Source organism: Leptonychotes weddellii, chromosome 4, assembly GCF_054177405.1.
Source record: "Leptonychotes weddellii isolate Sample4059 chromosome 4, ASM5417740v2, whole genome shotgun sequence".
Taxonomy (NCBI): domain Eukaryota; kingdom Metazoa; phylum Chordata; class Mammalia; order Carnivora; family Phocidae; genus Leptonychotes; species Leptonychotes weddellii.
In genome coordinates, this window is record NC_138372.1 from 104,114,507 (window position 1) to 104,133,478 (window position 18,972).

Genomic DNA, 18,972 nt, shown 5'->3' on the forward strand with positions numbered 1-18,972 from the left:
CTAGAGATTTAGGCTATATTTTGATCTGTTAGAAGAAACTATCTCAAAATTTTAAAGAGAGAACAACTTATATATATATGCCAAAAATATGGGTAACTACTATGAAGGGATAGAATATGACTCTAAAAATGAAAAATAAAAATGTTTTTTAAAAAAGGGATTGATAAGATGTTGGTTGAAAAGGGAAAAAGAAATTTAAAAAAAAAGACAGTTAAAAAAAATTTACTTTGAAAGACTAAAGAATCATGGTAAAAAAGCCATGGATTCTATGTGCATTATTCCCCTAGCACTGGAGTTCTGCCGTTCTCATTGATCGGTAAACGTGGTCTTGGCTGGCTGTTCTCGCTGATCTTCTGGGCGAGGGTCCTGTTGCCGTGGTTTCCAAATGTCTTTGCCGGAGGCGGAATTGCCCCGCCCTTGCCCCCTCCCGTCTCCGGCTAAGTAATCTGCTCGGGTTTGCTCTCCGGAGCTTTTGTTCCCTGCAAGCTTCCCTTACAGCTTTGGAGGAGGAGAGTGAAAATGGCGGCCTCCCAATCTCTGCCCCGGAGGAGCCGAGAACTCGGGGCCCCACTCCTCAGTGAGCCCCCAGAGAAAAGCAGTCAGTCACTCCCATCTTCCTGGTCTCCGGCCGCACTCCATGCTCACCTGGCCTGTGACTGAGCGTTTCTATCTCTGGCACCCGACCCAGTGTGGAGTCTCCAAACCCAGCAAATCCTTGCAGTGTGCTCCCGCGCCGCTCCTCCCAGGGGAGGAAGGGGAGTCTCCCCAGATCTGCCGCTTGTTGGGTCCCTGCTGGAAGAGCAGTGGCCCGACTGTGCCGCGGATCATGGTTTATGGCAACCCCGAGCTGAGAGCCCATGCCTCGGCTCCGCCTCTGCAGCCGGCTTCCCCGCTCCGATACCTGGGAGCTCTGCCGCACTCAGGCACCTCCGGTCTTTCTGTGACCCCGAGGGTCCTGAGACAATACTGTCCCACGAGGGTTTCACTCCCTGCTTAGCCACTGGAGCGACATCCCTCAGCGGAGCGAACTTCTAAAAGTTCCAATTTTGTGCTCTGCTGCTCTCCTACTGAGGCCCCCTCCCTCCCGCAGTCTATCTCCTGAATATCACCTCGGATTCACTTCTCCGCACATCCTACCTTCCAGAAAGTGGTCGCTTTTCTGTTCAGAGAGTTGTTGCTATTCTTTTCTTTGATCTCCTGTTGAGTTTGTAGGTGTTCAGAATGGTTTGATCCCTATCTAGCTGAATTCCTGAGATCAGACGAAATCCAGGTCTCCTACTCCTCCCCCCCGCCAAGGATTCTTTTTCTTACACATCGGTTGCAAGCAGACATGACAAAAACGGGCAATATTTTTTAATTAAAGAAAAAAACCCAACCAAAAAGCAGGTAGGAACATTATTTTCAAAGGCATTGGTTGAAAATAGTAGTCCAGGGAGCAGAAAAAGAATGGTACTTGTAGTTTCCAGATACATTGTTGGACAAAAATGCTTTTCTTCATTGAAATCAGGATTATGGAACGCTGGGTATCAGATGGTATCAGCCATTGAGTTGGTCTTTAGTTTTTCTTGTTCTTGCCAACAAAGCCATCCATTACATTCAGGGCGCCCAGATAGTCAGCCAGAAGAACTGACACCTTGACAGGCAAGATACTAAAGAGAACATAAGAGAGGTTTTCTTGGTTATTATCATGGAAGCACCTTTACCAACTCAGCCAAAATGCAGCGTCACTGACTTGTTGTAGATGGAAGTCACTGGCATATGCACACATTAGTGTGCATGCTTTAGGATCCCTCGAGGCTTGTCCGCTATGTGGGAGGACACTGGCCCGGGGTTTCTATATCTCTTCTGGCTTTATTTACGTTTATTCAACTCACTTCCCATCTCAGTTTCCAAACTATGTAATGATTGACAGGAAGCAGTGAAGTCTTGTGGAGTTGAATAAGCCTGGCTTGAATCCTAGCTTTGTCACTTAACATGCCATCTCAGGTCCATTATTTAGCCCTCAAGCCCATTTCTTCTGGTATCAAATGAAGTCATCAATCTCTCTTTCTGAGACTCCTATGGGGATTAGAAAGGCCCCCAGACCTTTGGCAAGACCCAGGTAGGACTGCTCATCTTCTCCATCCCCACTCACCCTTCCCAACAGAGCACAGACCCCGTCCATCTGACATTCACATTGCAGAGCAAGGCGAGGCACAGTAAACCTAAGACTCGTCCTCAGCATTGGGTAAAGGAAAGGACACTGAGCTCACTGTCCATCTGCGGGCACCCCAGGATGTCACATGTTACCTTTTCCATGATCCCTCCCCTGAGCAACACACTGAACACCAGGGCTCAACCTGAATTACCTCCTGCCTCCCACTCTGGGATTTCTCTTTCTTGCTTTATGTTTCTTCCTAGCACTTATGACTACCCAGCATGACTTTTCTTTTACTTAACTTTTTTGTCTGTTCCCTGCCACCCACCCTCAAGAAGAAAATTTCCATGAGGGCAGGGACTCTTGTCTCTCTCTTTCTTTGCCGTAACCCCAGATCCTTCGTGGCACATATTAAGCGCTCTCTAATGCCTACTAATGAATATTTGAGGGAATGTGTGATGTCATCCCCTTTACTGAACTTCCTCGTGTTTCCAAATGCTTATCAGGAACTATGTAGATCTCTTGGGGTCCAGAACTAATATCTTATAAAAGTAAATATAACCTCTATGATTATTCAAAAACATTAGAAAAATTAAGTCCTATGTTCTTTACAGTTGGCATTACTATACCACATACTTCTATCAATTAGGCAGCAGATAGCCACTGTCCTGTGAACACCCATACTGTCTTATATAGGAATGATTTCGTTGCATTGCACAAAGTAGATACAATTAACTGAAGAGAAAAAGGCATTTCCTCATGCAAGAAGGACAGTGGCTGCCAGCCATAATATCTATGTTAAAATAACTAAGGAACTGTTGTCAAGAGGAATGGAATTAGTCATAGTGCTAGAGGGTAAAGTTAGAGCCAGTGAACGTTAAAACGAGACAGATTTCAACGCCACGGAGAGAAGTGGCTCAGTAACGGAATGTGCTTCCTTGCGAAGCAGAAACCCCGATGGGCGGGGGTGTCGTATGACTTGATGACCTGTTACAGTCCAGAAAACGAATTGAGATAGTGGGAAATTTGCAGCTGCTCAGCAATTTGGCATCACCCTTCCTAGAACTGGGTCCCCTGGTCGCAGACTGCCGCTGATGGATCTCAGCACTAAAATCCAATGGGGAGCAGAGAGGGTAAGCAAAGATGCTCTCGGGTGCTTTTCAGTCCCCCGCCCCCAACTCTTTTAACCCTCTTATACTTCAAATTTATCCTCTATTGCCAGTTTTACCCATACTACAACTTCCTGAAATGTTTGGCTTACTGTCTGCCCTTGACTCTGGGGATCTGTACTTGAGGAAGCATGGACACAATATATGTTCCAACATGATTATTCTATGATGCCCACAAAAAAGACCATCTGTCTTAAAAAAAAAAAATGACTTCAGTCCGTCCACAGATCATTCAGTAAGTCCACTTCTCTCTAACAATAATGCAATACTAAGATAGGGCTGGCAGGATCCAGTTCCATCTTCTAGACTCACGGGAAGCACTGCACCTATGCAAATTTGAGGTCGTGTCAGCAAACAGGCACAAGGAAGGGATCAAAGTGAGTTCATCTAACAGGCATTTTTAGAATGGCTCCTCCTGGTAGGAAAATATGTTGTTGATTGGCTCATTACAGAAGTAATAGGAAGCTGATATTGTTACCTTTTTAAAAACATCAAGAAGGACAAAACCCTTGGCAAATTTAAGTATATTTTCTCTTCCAGGATGGCATCTACTATCTTGTCAGCTACATACTCTGGTTCCAGAACTGGTAACAGAAAAGGATGGCTAAGGAGTTCAAAAAAAAACCAAAAAAACCAAGTTAATAAATTACTAAAAAAAATCTGATAAATTAGGGATTAAAAAGACTATAATAATCACTTATTTGCTTCTTTCCCTTCCAGATTTGATTTATTTCTAGCTTTACTCCTTTATTATCAACGTGCTAGTAACAACTTTATTTTGAAATGGCAAATGATGATTCTTTTTTTTTTTTTTTAAAGATTTTATTTATTTATCAGAGAGAGACACAGCAAGAGAGGGAACACAAGCAGGGGGAGTGGCAGAGGGAGAAACAGGCTTCCCGCCGAGCAGGGAGCCCGATGCGGGGCTCGATCCCAGGACCCTGGGATCATGACCTGAGCTGAAGGCAGACGCTTAACGACTGAGCCACCCAGGCGCCCCTAGTGATACAGTATATGCATCTATGTGAAACCATATTGAACAACTTCCTTTCATCCCTGTGAGATGCAGAGTTGGGCACTGGTGTCCCCCCGCTCCAGTAATTTTCAGTCCTGCCGTGGAGTCAGTCAGGGAGTTTGGTGGGACAGACAGACTATGGCCAGGAATGCTGGGGAGATGGCTAGCAGACCTGGCTATGGTGCGGTAGGAGTTGGACCCCGCCTAGATAAACCACCCCCCTTAAACTCAGTATCTTAAACACAAACACATTTGAAGAAAGAAACAATTCTGAAATCACTTATAAATCAGGCTGAATCCTAAGGAATACCTTTTAAACAATGTTAATGGATAGAACAAAATAAAATAATTTTTAATCATTTTCAATCATTTTAAAAAATGTAGTTTCTTTGAAATCAAAGGACATACTTACACAGTAGAACAACCTTCAAACATTCCAGTTTTCATTAAAAATGGGCACACAATAGTGGTTTTTATCCCCTTTAGTTTCTGGGCCATTGTTTCTATAAATACAGATTCAGCAAATCCGAAGGCTGCAAATTTACTTGCACAGTAATCTGAAAAAGGCAAACAACGGTAATGTATATTCTAGAGTTTTTAAATGGCATTATGTCAAGGTTTCCTCGTAACACGAACACACACAGAGAATGGGACAATGATTTCAGAGTTCTTATTTTGTATGATCATGGTCTGCACCCGCTGGAGGAAGAGAGGAACGAGTGGGGAGGAGCACCATCACCTAAAGGTCGGTTGACAAGGACCAAGTGCCCTTCGGGAGACGCAGGGCTGCGGGGAGCCTCCTGCAGGTCACACTGCAAGGCTTTACTTCCACCCCGACAAGTGGTCAGACACTGTGGGAGCTGTTCCACGGGGCAGTGACATGTGTGTCCCAAAGAGTTTCAAGACCATCGGGACAGGGAGACACACAAAAGAAGAAATAAAATAATAAGGGATGTAGGAGTCCAGGCAAGCGAGATCACCATGGGTTGTGATACTCAGATCAAATTTTCTTCTAACTCTGACTCTTTCTTCCCTTTGCTAGAGAAAAACAGACTGGCAAACGTCAACCTCTACCTCTTACACATCTTGAAAATGCAGGGGGCATGGAAAGTGGCATCCATGTCAGTTTTGAGCTTTCAGCCTACAATCACACTCACTTCAAATAAACACCTGAATCTTGAACTCGAAGAATGGAAATATTTGGAGAAGAAATTGCATGTCGGTGGACTCTGACTCTCCTTTTCCTCACATGGTCAGAAGTAGACACTACCATCGGCAAGAGTCAGGTCCCTAGATTGTGGTGGGTTAGACAGTAGAGGAAGGGAAGAGGAGAGGGGAGTCCTGAGCAGCTTCTAGGAGAACCTGAGTCATGGGGCATTAATGCAGTTCACTGAGCCCCTGCATCTCTGAAATTCAGATGAGCAGAAACAGCCAAGGACTCAGGCAATCTGCATTCTAAATAGCATGCCTGCTGATTCTGATGCAGGGGTGCCAAGATCCACAGGGTGAGAATTACAAAAGTCTTACACATGTTTCTAAGGTGAACATGGGCATGGGAGAGTCTTGTATCTTAAGATAGAGATATTGTGCCAGGAAAAGGATTCATAGGACCTGCAAATAGACCTGTAGGAGCTCAGAGACCCGTGAGGTCACAATAAAACCAGTGAATTCTAAGAAGGATGGAGAAAGGGGAATCCCGTGTACCGGGAGATGTGTATAGACAGGTAAAATTTGGGGTGACTGGTGGTTCTGAAAACCCTGTTCCCATAACTGAGATGAACCATGCTAAGACCACTGCTGTGCATCTTGAGCTGTGAGTCTACAACCAATGGAAAAGCAGAGAGGTTAATTTTAGATTTTTTGGGCTGGAGAAACTTTCTCCAAACCCCCAGCCGAAGGAGACCACTTAATGGAAATTTCAGAAGGCAGAGTGCTCCTCCTTACCATCCTGATAACAGTGCCAGGGGTCCCCCAGATGGTGACTACTCTAATCACTTGCATAAAAAGAATTTATCAGTAAGTTCTCTCTCTTCCTCTTTTAAAAATTTTATCTATCTATCATCTATCTACCTATCTATCTATCTATCTATCCATCCATCCATCTATCTATCAATCATCTATCTATCTATCTGACAGAGAGAGAGAGAGCGAGTAAGCTCACACAAGCCAGGGGGGAGAGGCAGAGGGAGAAGCAGACTCCCCGCTGAGCAGGGAGTCTAATGCAGGACTTGATCCCAGGACCCTGGGATCACGACTTAAGCCGAAGGCAGATGCTTAACTGGCTGAGCCACCCAGACACCCTCTCTTTCTCTTTTTTTGAAAGCCCAGGGGATTGCACTGACCTAATGATTCCAAAGTGCAAAGTTCAACTGCGTGTAAGCAAATCTAATATGTTCTCAACCACATACCTTATTGAATATGTCTCTTAATTTATAACCCTTTATCACTGGTACATCAAATCAATGCTAATTGTTCAGAGCTAAGTAAGATAAAGTTATAAAACTTTTTGCAACTGCTAAATATTACATTTCTCTTACCTGCCAGTTTATTTATTCCAGTTAATCCAGCTAAACTTGAAATGCAAACCAAATGTCCATGCTCATTAGCGATCATAGCAGGTAGAAAGGATTTATAAGTCTAAGAAGAGCAAGGAAGAACTGTTAACATTTTATACTTTTTTCAGATGTTTATATGACTGTTGTGATGAAAAGAATCTTTTAAGCTCCTAAAAATATTTGAAGGCACTGGGGTATAAAAATGTGAACATCTGGCAAGTAAGCCTCTTAGTTTGTTCAACCTGGTAAATCAGTATTTTCGTGATGGCAGTTCCAATATTATTAAAAATAATTTATTTAGAATTATATTTTGTTCATATGTGACTTTGAAAAGCAATATTCATACATTAATTCAAGCAGTATCGGAGAATCTTAACTGTGGCAGGCACAATCCACAAACCAGTAAGAGTACTCGGAGATATGATTATTTAGATTTATATTGTCTTTTCCGCCCCTTGGATCATATTTGGATTTCAAATTTTTCTGAACATTGTTCATAGGACCATACCATTATAGGCTTCAGTTTAAAAATATCACTTTGTTTTGAAATTCATCTCTACTTCTTTGAATAGTGGTTTCTAATTTGGATTCCATGTCAGTAGAGAGGATATGTTAGAAAGAAAGGATGTGTGCTGTGTCCTCAGTACTATAGAGCACCTTCACCTTTGATGTGGGACCTGGAAAAAGAAGGTAAAGGAGAGAGAGATGAGCTTTGATAGAAGATAGGCTCTACAACGCAGAAATAACTCCTCAAACAGGAATACTTGCATATTTATGTGAATTTCTATTTCATGTTTATTTTCAAATTTGAATCATATGAATAAATATGAGAAAAGGGATCTCTTATAAAAGTCAAACAACCTTTGTGTGCATCACGATGACTTTCCGAGAGAAACTAACACTTAGAGAGAGGTGGAAAATCAAAACGAGCCAACAGAGCAGCATAATAAAAAGCTCCCTGAGTTCCGATGGTCTGCGGTGAGTCTCTTTACTTCTCCCTGGGGACGCATCCCTTGGGAGTACAGTCACCAGGAGCCCTCGACCCATTGGCAGTTAAGCGTCTACTCCATGCAGAGGCTCAAAGAACGTACGTGGACTTGCCCAGAAAGAGCGTCCAGAGTGAGAATGATGGGGGCCAGGGATACACCAGCATTCTGGGGACAGCTAGAGGAAGAGAGAGAGAAAGAAGAGAAAGAGGAGACCGAGGAGGAAAAAGAACGCAGCAGAAGTGGAGACTATTAATGAGATGATGGTTTTATCTTCATTCTGGCCAAAGAATCTAACTTCCTTCTAATGAAGGAGAGGGATATTTGGGACAAGACAACATAAATCACTTGCAGTAGCTCCCAAAGGAACATGGTGGTCACTTAGTTCTGAATCTTTCCATCTTTCTTCTGGAAATAATACAGAACACCAACAATGCCACCCGTGCCAGGACACTTTTGGTGAAACTAGGGGACAGAAACCGACAAAGTCCAAATAACATGTGAAGGCTGCCAAATGAGAGTTGGGCGGGGAGTCCGGGTAGGGAGGTATAAGGAGGATGGAGGGGAGCTCAGAATTCTCCAGCAAATACTCCCTCCCAGCCAAGGGCTGCCCAGGACAGCAGGGAGAGGCAAGGGAGGGCATGCGCATGGGTGGGGAGGCGTGGCAAGACTGGTTTCAGCAAAAGCTAGGAAAACCCAACTTCTGCAAGGGGCATATCATGTTGGAGGTCAGGGGCTGTGCCCCTTAATGTCCGAGGCACCTGTCCTGTGCCCTTTAAAGTCACCCAGGCTACTGGTAGAAACTCCCTTTTGCCTGCTTAGATACTGAGTGAGGTGACTGTATGTCTTCGTTTGCCCAGACTAGACCTGATTAATGCTTGTTTATTGATAATGCCCTCTTTCACTTTCTTTATTGTTATTATTATTATTTACCTTTTCCACTTTCAAAAGAGTTCCAGCTTAGGCAAACTGTAAGATCTCCCTGGTCATGTCTACGTGCTATCATTTCTGTGTAGCCTTGAGCAAATCTTTTAACTCTTCTGATCCCTTATTTCACCGAGCTGTTTCAAGGATGATACAGGAGGTGCCTTGGATAGCACCCAACATAGGTTGGCAATCAATAAGTGACAGTAAAACCATGGGACAATTGTGTCTTGGCAGGATTCCTTAGCAGAGGCTCAGGCAGGTGCAGGTTAAGTTGGATCGGGGTGGGGGGGGGGCGTGGGGACATCTGGGTAGACTGGGACAAATCTAAAATTGAGAAGTCTGTGCTTTGGCTAGAGAAGAAAAAAAATCGTAAGATAACAAGAGGAAGGTACTTCTAAATTCAGAATAACTTTAGATTTATCATGAGAAGAAAAAATAATTACCCATAAATGTGCTTTGAAATTCACATCGAAAGCCTTTTCCAACAGCTCATCTGGGCAGTCGAGGAAACTTTTGCCTGTCACAATTCCAGCATTGTTGATTAGGATGGAGACATCGCCAACTTCTTTTTTAACCTGCGTTGAGTAACAAGAGCAACACCACCCATGGAGTAATTCTTTACATGATCTAAGTTTGAATTTCCCATAGTTTTACATGCTTCCTTATCCTAGTTAACTCAGATGGAGTTTATGCACTCTGCAAACAGAGTATGCTTTATTTCCTTTGCTGAATTTACAGTGCGTCAGAGATCCATGTCTGATGCTTTTCTTCTCATTTCTTCCCCCCTTCTTAGGATGGTTCCAACATGGCAGGGCTACTTTCCTTAACAGGTAGAGCAGTTAGAGCTATTCTAGTCATTTTGTTTCAGTATCTGCGTAAGTAGTAGATTTATTTCAGTCATTGTGACAGGACATAAGGCATTACAGCCATGCCATATAAATCAAGACCCAGCACACACCGAGATGGGGTGGAGTAGGAAGATACGGAGGAAGCACAAAATTCCTAAACGGGTTTTATGCACACGGCACAGCTCAGAACCTGTCTGTCCTGCTTGTACCAACGAGCTGGTTTCCTTCTCCCTACCACAGGCTTCTAGGTGTTAAGATATGTGAAGGGAGGATCGGAGTAAGCCCCATTTGCTTCTGTAACGCTAGCCACAGTAGGTACTCCATAACTTGCATTTAAGAAAGAAAATTTCTGGGTGGGACCTTGGAGCCTTTCGCTTATAGTAAATCTTCAGCTTGTAATCCTAGCCCTTAGGGCAGAAGTGAGTGCAGGATTTGCCAGGATTGGAGACAGGAGATGGTGATGTCCCTTCGTTCCTTTCTGTGCTTTGAATTTCATTACTGTAATTTGTATCCCAAGCCGGGGCTCTGTCCCCAGATCAGAGAGAACCCCTGGTTGCCGCTATCCTGGGCCGAACAAGAAGCTCACGGCAGTACCCTTTACATCTCTAGCTGTGTGTGTGCATGCGTGTGCACGTGTGTTGTGCACCTCCCTACACGGATGGCACCGTCTGGCACAGAGCAGGATGTATTACTGAAGCCAGGTGGAAGCCACCACCTCATCCGCTGCCCTGGAAGGCCTGAGCCCCAGCAACGAGGGTGACGTGGTAGGGATTTATGAGCCAAGTAGATCGGCAGCCTAGGGAAAATCTAGGATGAAACAGAGACCAAGGAAACCTCACCTTTTACGGTAGCATTTTCAGATAAAAGCACTGGAAACAAATCTGACTTTGAGCTTTATTTGGAGAGTGGTGAAAAATATTTAGTCAAATTCAAGCTGAACAGCAGTCAAGGCTAGAAACAACTAGGCCTACCTGAGGCAATTATTTATAGAGGGCCTCGTATTAACTTGCTCAATATTGGATGGTCTTCAGCATTTGAATGAGAACCAATTATTGCTTAAGAGTGGCTAGAGATGGGCGCCTGGGTGGCTCAGTCGGTTAAGCGACTGCCTTCGGCTCAGGTCATGATCCTGGAGTCCCTGGATCGAGTCCGCACCGGGCTCCCTGCTCAGCAAGGAACCTGCTTCTCCCTCTGACCCTCCCCCCTCTCATGTGCTCTCTCTCTCTCGTTCTCTCTGTCTCAAATAAATAAATAAAAAAAATCTTTAAAAAAAAAAAAAAGAGTGGCTAGAGAAGTTGTTTGCCGTCAAGCATCGAGGGAACAGGCCAGGTGATTAGGGCTCTAAGTGCACAGAGATTCATCTGCGAGGTCGGCTGTAGGAGAGAGACACACTTGCACTTTGAGGGAGGTGCTAGCTTATCAGGTTGGGGTCTCCAGACTGTACCGGGCCTCCTGGGACTGGAGATGGTAGTCACAGATGTATAGAATTTAAAGACAAATTTCAACAGAAGCTACACACTCCCCTGCCGATGACCTGCCAAGCTTACCACTAGGAAGTGAAGCGGGAAGCGGCAAGGGATTCGGGGTAGGGGCCGAGAAGCTGTGCGAGAACTTTCCGATGGGGCTGGGCTGCTCTTCGCAGGCCAGTCTGGTTCCTTCCTTCTCACTAAATTGGGGAATTCTGGGGGCCGCCAAAAAGATGGCTCACGAGAGTGATGTGCCGATGGGGGGATAGAGAAAAGTCTTATGAGGGAAAAGAGGCAGCAAGCAAGTATGCACCTCGATGAACAAAAAAAACCTCTTACCGCTGCTTACTGGGGTTTTGATTTCCTGAAATCCTTCTTTGAACGTGCAGCTGTATCATCACCAAAGGAGCAACTGCGGCTAAGCATCTTTGGGATGAATGAAATATTCTGATTTTCTTATGATTACTTAAGAGAAATATATATTCAAGTGAAAGGCCCTGTGGTGTGGCGGAAATAGCTGGATTTCAGCTCAGGCCGGAGACGGGTTCAAGCTCTGGCTTCGTCCTGTGCTGGCTCTGGGACCCCTGAGCAGATTATTCAATATCTCTATGTCTCCCTTCTCCTCCACGAAGGGGGCCACCTTCTACCTCCTATATGGTAACAGGGGCCAGCGCCGGCCCGTACTGCCTGGTATGTGCACGGAGTCAACAGACTCAAGGCTGAGCTGGATCTTTGCTACTTAGTAGACGTTTCTTAGGGGAGCTACTTACCTCCTTAAGCCCTGGTTTCCTTATCTGTGACATAGAGATAGTCATGGACCTCACTTTATAGGATTAGGATGTAATATAGATGGGGTGCTTTGTGTGGTGTATTGTATACGGTGACAACTCAAAAATCCGAATTCCCACTCCCCAATATTTTTTAAATTAAAGGAATGTTGGAGACAGGCAAATTGCACTGAGCAAGGCAAAGAGACAGAGAAATGGAGGCACGTGTGCGTATCTGCATATAGTGCTCACTACCCACAGGGAACAGCGAGACGCGAGATCTACCTGCTCGGCCACTCTGTATACGTTTTCCTTTTGGCTGCAGTCACAGGTGTAGGCATAAACTCTTGGGGCCCCAGCTTCCCGCACCATCCTGCACGTGTCCTCGTTCCCCTCCTCGTTGATATCCCAGAGAACCAGCACGGATCCAAGGTGGGCAAATTTGAGGGCCAAGAACCTTCCCAGTCCGCTCCCAGAGCCAGTGATGAGCACGATTTCACCAGCAACGTTCTTCCGTGGTCTGGGGATGATGATGAAAATCATCGTCTCCAGAAAAGCAATCATTGATTTTCCTAAGAAAACCATCAATTTCTTGGCTGACTTCAGGTTGGAAGCCATGTTGTGGCTGAGACCTATAAAGGAAGAGAGACCCCACATCAAGAGCTCCGTGACCATTCCCTGTGAGCGTGTGGACGATGTGGAGCTCACGTTTTCTGAGATAGCAGCAGAAAGGGGGCCGTGTTATTTAAGCTGCTCTCTTGGTAGCAGACTCTGAACTAAGGCAGACACAGGGCCTGTGTCTTGGCCAGCTTCATTCACAGCCCGAAGCTGAGCCTGCATCTGAGTGTTGTACAGGACAGAAAGTTTCCCTAACCAGGAACTGTAACCACACCAACATTTAACCTGAAGGAGAACTTAATTATTTCTCACAGTTAAGCTTTCTTCATAATAATCCCAAGTCCTGTTGACTGCTTTTATGTTCAAAGTCATAACTATGTTGTAATGTTTATGTGGTAACAGCTACCTCTCTGGTTTTACTTTTGTCTCCTTTTGGGTTTGTGGGGTTTTGTTGTTGTTATTTTTTTAAAGACTTATTTATTTGAGAGAGAGAGAGCGACACTAGCAGTGGGGAGGGGCAGAAGGGGAGGTGTAGAGAGAGAAGCACACTCCCTCCCTATGCAGGGCTCGATCTCATGACCCTGAGATCATGATCTGAGCTGAAACCAAGTGTTGGACGCTTAACCAACAGAGTCACCCAGGGGCCCCTGGGTTTGTGTTTTTTAATTTGCACAGTCATTCTCTAATTTTGTGTCATTATTTAAAATCTAATGTTCAATAGATAAGGATGATGTAGGGGACACACACACACACCACACACACAGAGGAATATTATGCAGCTTTAAAAAAGGATGAGATCATGCAACAACATGGATGGACCTAGAGAACATAATGCTAAGTAAAATGAGTCAAACTGAGAAAGACAAATACCATACGATTTCACTCATACATGGAGTCTAAAAAAAAAGAATAAACAAGCAAAAAAAAGTAGAATCACACCTATAAATACAGGAAACAAACTGGTGGTTGCCAGAGGGAGAAGGGGTAGGAGGACAGGGGAAATGGGTGAGGGGGAGTGGAAGATACAGGCTTCCAGTTATAGAATGAGTAAGTCATGGGAATAAAAGGCTCAGCATGGGGAGTATAGTCAATGGTACTGTAATAGTGTAGCATGGTGACAGATTATAGCTACACTTGCGCACACGGCATAACGTATAGACTTGTTAAATCTCTATATTGTACACCTGAAACTAATGTAACACTGCGTGTCAACTATACCCAAGTAAAAAGCTTAAAAATATTTGAGATTCAAGGAAAAAAAAATGTAAAATCCTATTTGTAGAACATACTTGAAAAGGAGTAATTGATGTTCTAAACCTTTTCCAACAGATTCGCTGTAAGCATGGGATACCCCCCCTTCCCCAGACTCTGAGACCTCCATCCCACACCACTGACCACAAGTGCAAGACCACAGCCTTGGCACTGTAGAATATAGGTGAGAGACAGAGTGGATAGCTGTCCTGCCCTGCCCATGCCTACCTGTGAAATCTGGGGCAGGCTACTAGCCTCTCGGGGCCTCGCTCTCCACATATCTACTGGTCCCGTAGCACAGGGTGGTTTTACAGATGAAATGAGAATGAATGTTGCGTGCAGGACTGCAATGCGAACCCCCAGTAAGTGCTTTATGGATGTTAGCATGTTTCTCAGATACGGAGTACTGCTCATGGAGAAATCACCCAATATGTTTGCTGTATGAATAAAAGGCCTCCCTTTGGGGCGCTTGGGTGGCTCAGTCGTTAAGCGTCTGCCTTCGGCTTAGGTCGTGATCCCAGGGTCCTGGGATCGAGCCCCGCATCGGGCTCCCTGCTCTGCGGGGAGCCTGCTTCTCCCTCTCCCACTCCCCCTGCTCGTGTTCCCTCTCTCGCTGTGTCTCTCTCTGTCAAATAAATAAAATCTTAAAAAAAAAAAAAAGTCCTCCCCTTGACAAACTCATACGAGGCTATAGCTTATATCCTGTTATCACTTTAGTGAGAATGGGTTTCTAAGAGGCTCTACTAAAAAGCAGCTGGGAAAGAAGGGAAGGTCTTATTTTCTACAGGATGAGAAGACATATTTAGCAGGGGCATCCTGTGCTGGGGGTGGGAGGCTTCCCTGAATGGGGTGTCCAATTGAGAGGCACAGCTGAGGGCAGATGTCCTTCATTAAAGAACCAGCAGGTTCACTTACTTTGCAGTTTGGCTGAGGATAGACTAGTCACTGTTCATGATGATGGGTGGATAGATTCATCAACAGCAGGGCTGGGAGCATGGCAAGGCCCTTAGGAAATTGTTGTGACCTAAATTGTTGTTTCTTGGCTCATTGGACAGATGGGACTTAAGATCAGAAAGAGTATGCATGTAGCTTACCCAAGGTCCCGGTGCTAGTTAGTGCAGGGTCAGCTGAGGTCATTTATTATATTTACTGAGGCCTGATGCCGTGCAGGTCTGATGCTGGGCATTGGGGCTGAGGATTCCGTGATTACTGCCCTCATGAGCCAAGGGTCTTGTTGAAGAAAGAGACATTGAGCAAATAAATACATCATGACAAGCCGTCGTACTACAAAGAAAACTACAGGGTGCTATAGAGAGTAGAGGGGAGATCTGTTTTAGATTGGGTGCTGGGGAAGAAGCAACAAGAGAGATTCACTGGAAGGTGACATTTGAGCCAGTGGCCAAATGATGAATGGTTAGAGGTAGAGGGATCTGGGAGCAGCTTGACCAACAGAGGGATGGAAGAGTTTGAGGCTTGAGGTAATTTTGGCCAGTGTGTCTAATGCTGTCTGTCCAGAGAATTAGAATGTGGGTGGTAGGGGGCATGGATGTATTGGTCAAAGGGAGTTCTTGTGGTGGAGCCCTGGGTTTCACCATGCTTTGGATGAAATGGCCCTCAAACTCTCTGCCATCTTTGCTCGGATTTATTTTTACCTAGTAGCTTTGGATGATTGAGCTGGATGATTTGATGAATGAATAAAAGCCCTCCCCTTTTATAAAAGAGCCTCTCAGGCTCTAGAGAATTTGGAAGGAAGGTGCCCTGAAAGGCAAACGGTGATTTTCAGACTCTCATTTTAAGCTCAGTCGTGGAGTATGCGTCTTCAGACCTGCAAGGATGAGGGTCAGGCTTCCCACATTAATGGGGCACCCTCCCCAGGCAGAACCTGGGTATGGCCAACACTCTTCCACGAGAAGACCCACACCAGCTCATCCATGCCCCCTTTCAGGCACACCACTATGAGAGTTCATGCCAGAGGGACAGAGGTCTATTTCTTTCCTCTGTGGGCTCCAACACCATGTGGGTGGCTAAAAGTCTAACCACTGACCTGGGGGAAGGTTCTTGATGCCAGAGGCCCTAGACTTCAGCACTCCACTGTCTCAGTGTTGGCATGATGTAAGACCTAGAGCAAGGTCTTACCGCTTATTGCTGTCTCGGCTGATGCTTACTAGGTTCTTAAGAGCTTGGCATCCTGAGATCTCCCTCATTTGGGGTTTAGGGTGTCTGTCGGGCATCTGCACAGGTAGTGCGGTGTAGAGATTAAAGTTTGGGTTGGAATTCTGGATCTGCCACTGACTTTTCTGCAGCCTTGGTTAAAAGTATTTTATCTTTTGTGCCTCAGTTTCCTCTTCTAAATAAGGGGATTCCGCAGGATGCACCAATGGGGGAGCTGTGGAAATTAAAAGACTTAATACAGGTAAAGTATTAAGGTGTGTAATACCAACCCTATGATCCCTTCTGGAATTTCTGAGCAAATTGGGGGGGGGGACCGTTTCCATTGCCCTGCACACAGCTCCTCCCCCCAGGGTGTATAGGGTGGGGGTGGGGATGGGGCAAGAGGAGTTGGGCTGGATTTCAACACCTGCCAGGTTACACATCATCTCCACCTCCACTCCTAATGCCCATAATGTGGAGGCCTTCCTAGAACAATGCCAGGCCCATAACAACAGCAAAATGACTGCATTAGCTAGAGCTATGATTGGTGTTCCTGCTAGCATATGAATTATGATCCCTGCCCATAGCAACGAAAGATGTGATAGTAAGTATACTTACAAACAAAAGTAAATTCTTAGTAAGTTACAGAGCATTTTAAATTTAATCGGGTTACACACTTCTTTGATGCTTCCATCCCACAGCCTGACTACTTAGTTCAAAAGCTGAACTAACTTGGGGCACCTGGCTGGCTCAGTCGGGAGATCAGCAACTCGATCTCAGAGTCCTGAGTTCAAGCCCCACGTTGGGCATAGAGTTTACTTAAAAAAAAAAAAAAGTGCTGAACTAACTTGGTGCAATATAGACCGGTGTCTTCTGCTTCCCAGGCCAGGACACAGCAAATTGCCCTGGTAAGAGGTACCCGATGAATTGGGGGCGGTGGGGAGGGAGTGGTAGACGCGCCCCGGAAGCAGAGAGCAGCGTGGCGCTCTCGCCGGCTCACCCCCAGACGCTGGGCCGGGGCTCACCGGCGCTCCCTCTCTCGCACCCCCCCCCCATGCCACCCCGCCACAGCTTTACCGCCGGCAGGGCGCCCAGCCACGGGGGCCTCGGAGCGGGCCAGCGCCACCTCCTCACGGAGGTCTCGCCCGGCCCCGGGTCCGGACTTCGGGAACTCACCCGAGACACGCAGCCTTAGCAATCGGCCGAGCAGCAGGGGTCTGCCACGGGCACCGCGTCGCTGACTCGCGGCTGGGGGAGGTTCAGGAGTTTATCTCCGAGCCGAGTCCAAGGTGGGACGGCTCCGCCCGCGCAGTGGGTGGAGCCGCCTTGGGGACCCGCCTTGGGGCCTCAGGTAAACCCACTTCTCTTTCTCTCCCTCCCTCCCTCTCCCTCTCTCTCCCTCCCTCTCCCTCTCCCTCCCTCCCTCCCTTCCTCCCTCCCATCCTTCCTCCCTCCCTTCCTCCCTTCCTCCCTTCCTCCCTTCCTCCCTTCCTCCTTTCCTTCCTTCTTCCTTCCTTTCCCAGGCTGCCAGCTTTAGAGGCTGGGCATTCGGCTGGACGAACGCGCTGGGATTTCAAATACTGGAATCATCCCTGGATGTTGAAAAATCCCGACATCCAGGCTGCATCCTGGATTACTAAATCAGAATTTCTGGGTTGGAAGGGGCCCAGTATCAGCATTTAAAAGGTTCCCGTGTGTTTCCAAAGCACAGCAGTGGGAACACAGTGGGAACCCTTGTGTTAGAGACCAAAAAGGAGGCAGGTGCAGGAGTCCTTGGATGGGGGACGACGGAGAGCGCTTAGGGAGCCAGGTCAGTTCTCTGCAGCTTGCAGAACAGGGCACAGATGCAGAGTTTCCCAGCAGAATCTGACTCCTGCAATTGGGACCAAAGTCAACAGCTTCCCTGGCCCTGTGGCTGTAAGGAGTGTGGGTGTGGGAGAGTCGCTTGGAAGGCGGGTGGAGCGCTAGGCAGGAGTGGGTGCAGCACTGGCAGGAGGCCAAGAAGTAGGAGAAGGCGAAGTTTGTTCTAAGGAGATGAGGTTGATAAAAAGTCAACAACATACTCTGGTCCAACCAGTGTTCATTGAACACTTCTGTGTACAAGGATCTAGAAGATAAAGCAATGTTGTATCTGCCAAGAAAAAAAATGTTCAGTTAACATTAGCTAATCCTTAATATAGAATAAATCACTGCTGAAATGCTTATTATACAGGGTGGAGTTTGTTGGGTGGCATAAGAAGCTGGAATATCAATAAATTATGGAGTGTTGAAGGAAAACCGGAGAGTCAGGACAAGACTGTGTTTGGAATTGACTCAGGGTTGTGTCAGACACACACAAGTGGTAAAGGCTCAAAGGAGAGCAGGTTAGCCAATTGGTGTGTGAGGAACTGCACATTTGTTCTTTATTTGGCCGTGAGAAGGAACACGCAGGTTGTATAAGCCTGGAAAAGTCGGTGCAGGGAAGAGCCTTGAAGGTCATTCCAGTGCGTTACAGGTGTTCTCCAGGCTGCGGTGAGCTGTGCAAAGTGCATAGTTGTGTGTCTGAAGGTGAATGGGCAGGTGGGTGTGTAGTGGTTTCAGCTCAGCAATCATTGCCTATGGGCTCGTGCTGTGCAAGGCTCGGTGTTTGGCTCTGGAGAGCTGCAGAGCTTTGGGGAGTGAGGGGGAGACTCATTCATGAACTGCACGTGTGTGGGTGTTAGTGTCAAAAGTTCAGAAATAACAGACATAAGACCAATGAATCCCTGAACTAGTAATTAGTAAATGTTTATGGCACACACACCAGAAAGTCTGCAGACTGGGAGCACTCAAACCAAAATGTGGAATGAGTCTCATATTAAAGCATCTTATATAGTGAGACAGCAGTGACTGTTTATTCTTCACTGTGAATGGTTATAATATTAATAAAATATAATATAATTCTATAATACAATAGACTTTTCTTTTTTTTTCATTTTTTTTATTCTTATGTTAATCCCCATACATTACATCATTAGTTTTAGAAGTAGTGTTCCATGATTCATTGTTTGTGCATAACACCCAGTGCTCCTTGCAGAATGTGCCCTCCTCAATACCCACCACC

At 45.9% G+C, this 18,972-nt stretch overlaps 1 protein-coding gene across 1 annotated transcript; it reads right to left on the reverse strand.

Moving 5' to 3' along the window:
* Positions 1 to 1,374: 1,374 nt before the first annotated feature.
* SDR16C5 (short chain dehydrogenase/reductase family 16C member 5) lies at positions 1,375 to 17,251 on the reverse strand. The gene is made up of 7 exons (XM_081817202.1): positions 17,067 to 17,251; positions 12,156 to 12,502; positions 9,233 to 9,364; positions 6,859 to 6,958; positions 4,734 to 4,878; positions 3,785 to 3,910; positions 1,375 to 1,649 (listed from the first exon to the last, which is right to left on the reverse strand). Exons 2-7 carry the CDS (start codon positions 12,486 to 12,488, stop codon positions 1,556 to 1,558), a joined length of 930 nt encoding a protein of 309 aa, XP_081673328.1. The 5' UTR covers positions 12,489 to 12,502; positions 17,067 to 17,251; the 3' UTR covers positions 1,375 to 1,555.
* Between the last annotated feature and the right edge of the window lie 1,721 nt (positions 17,252 to 18,972).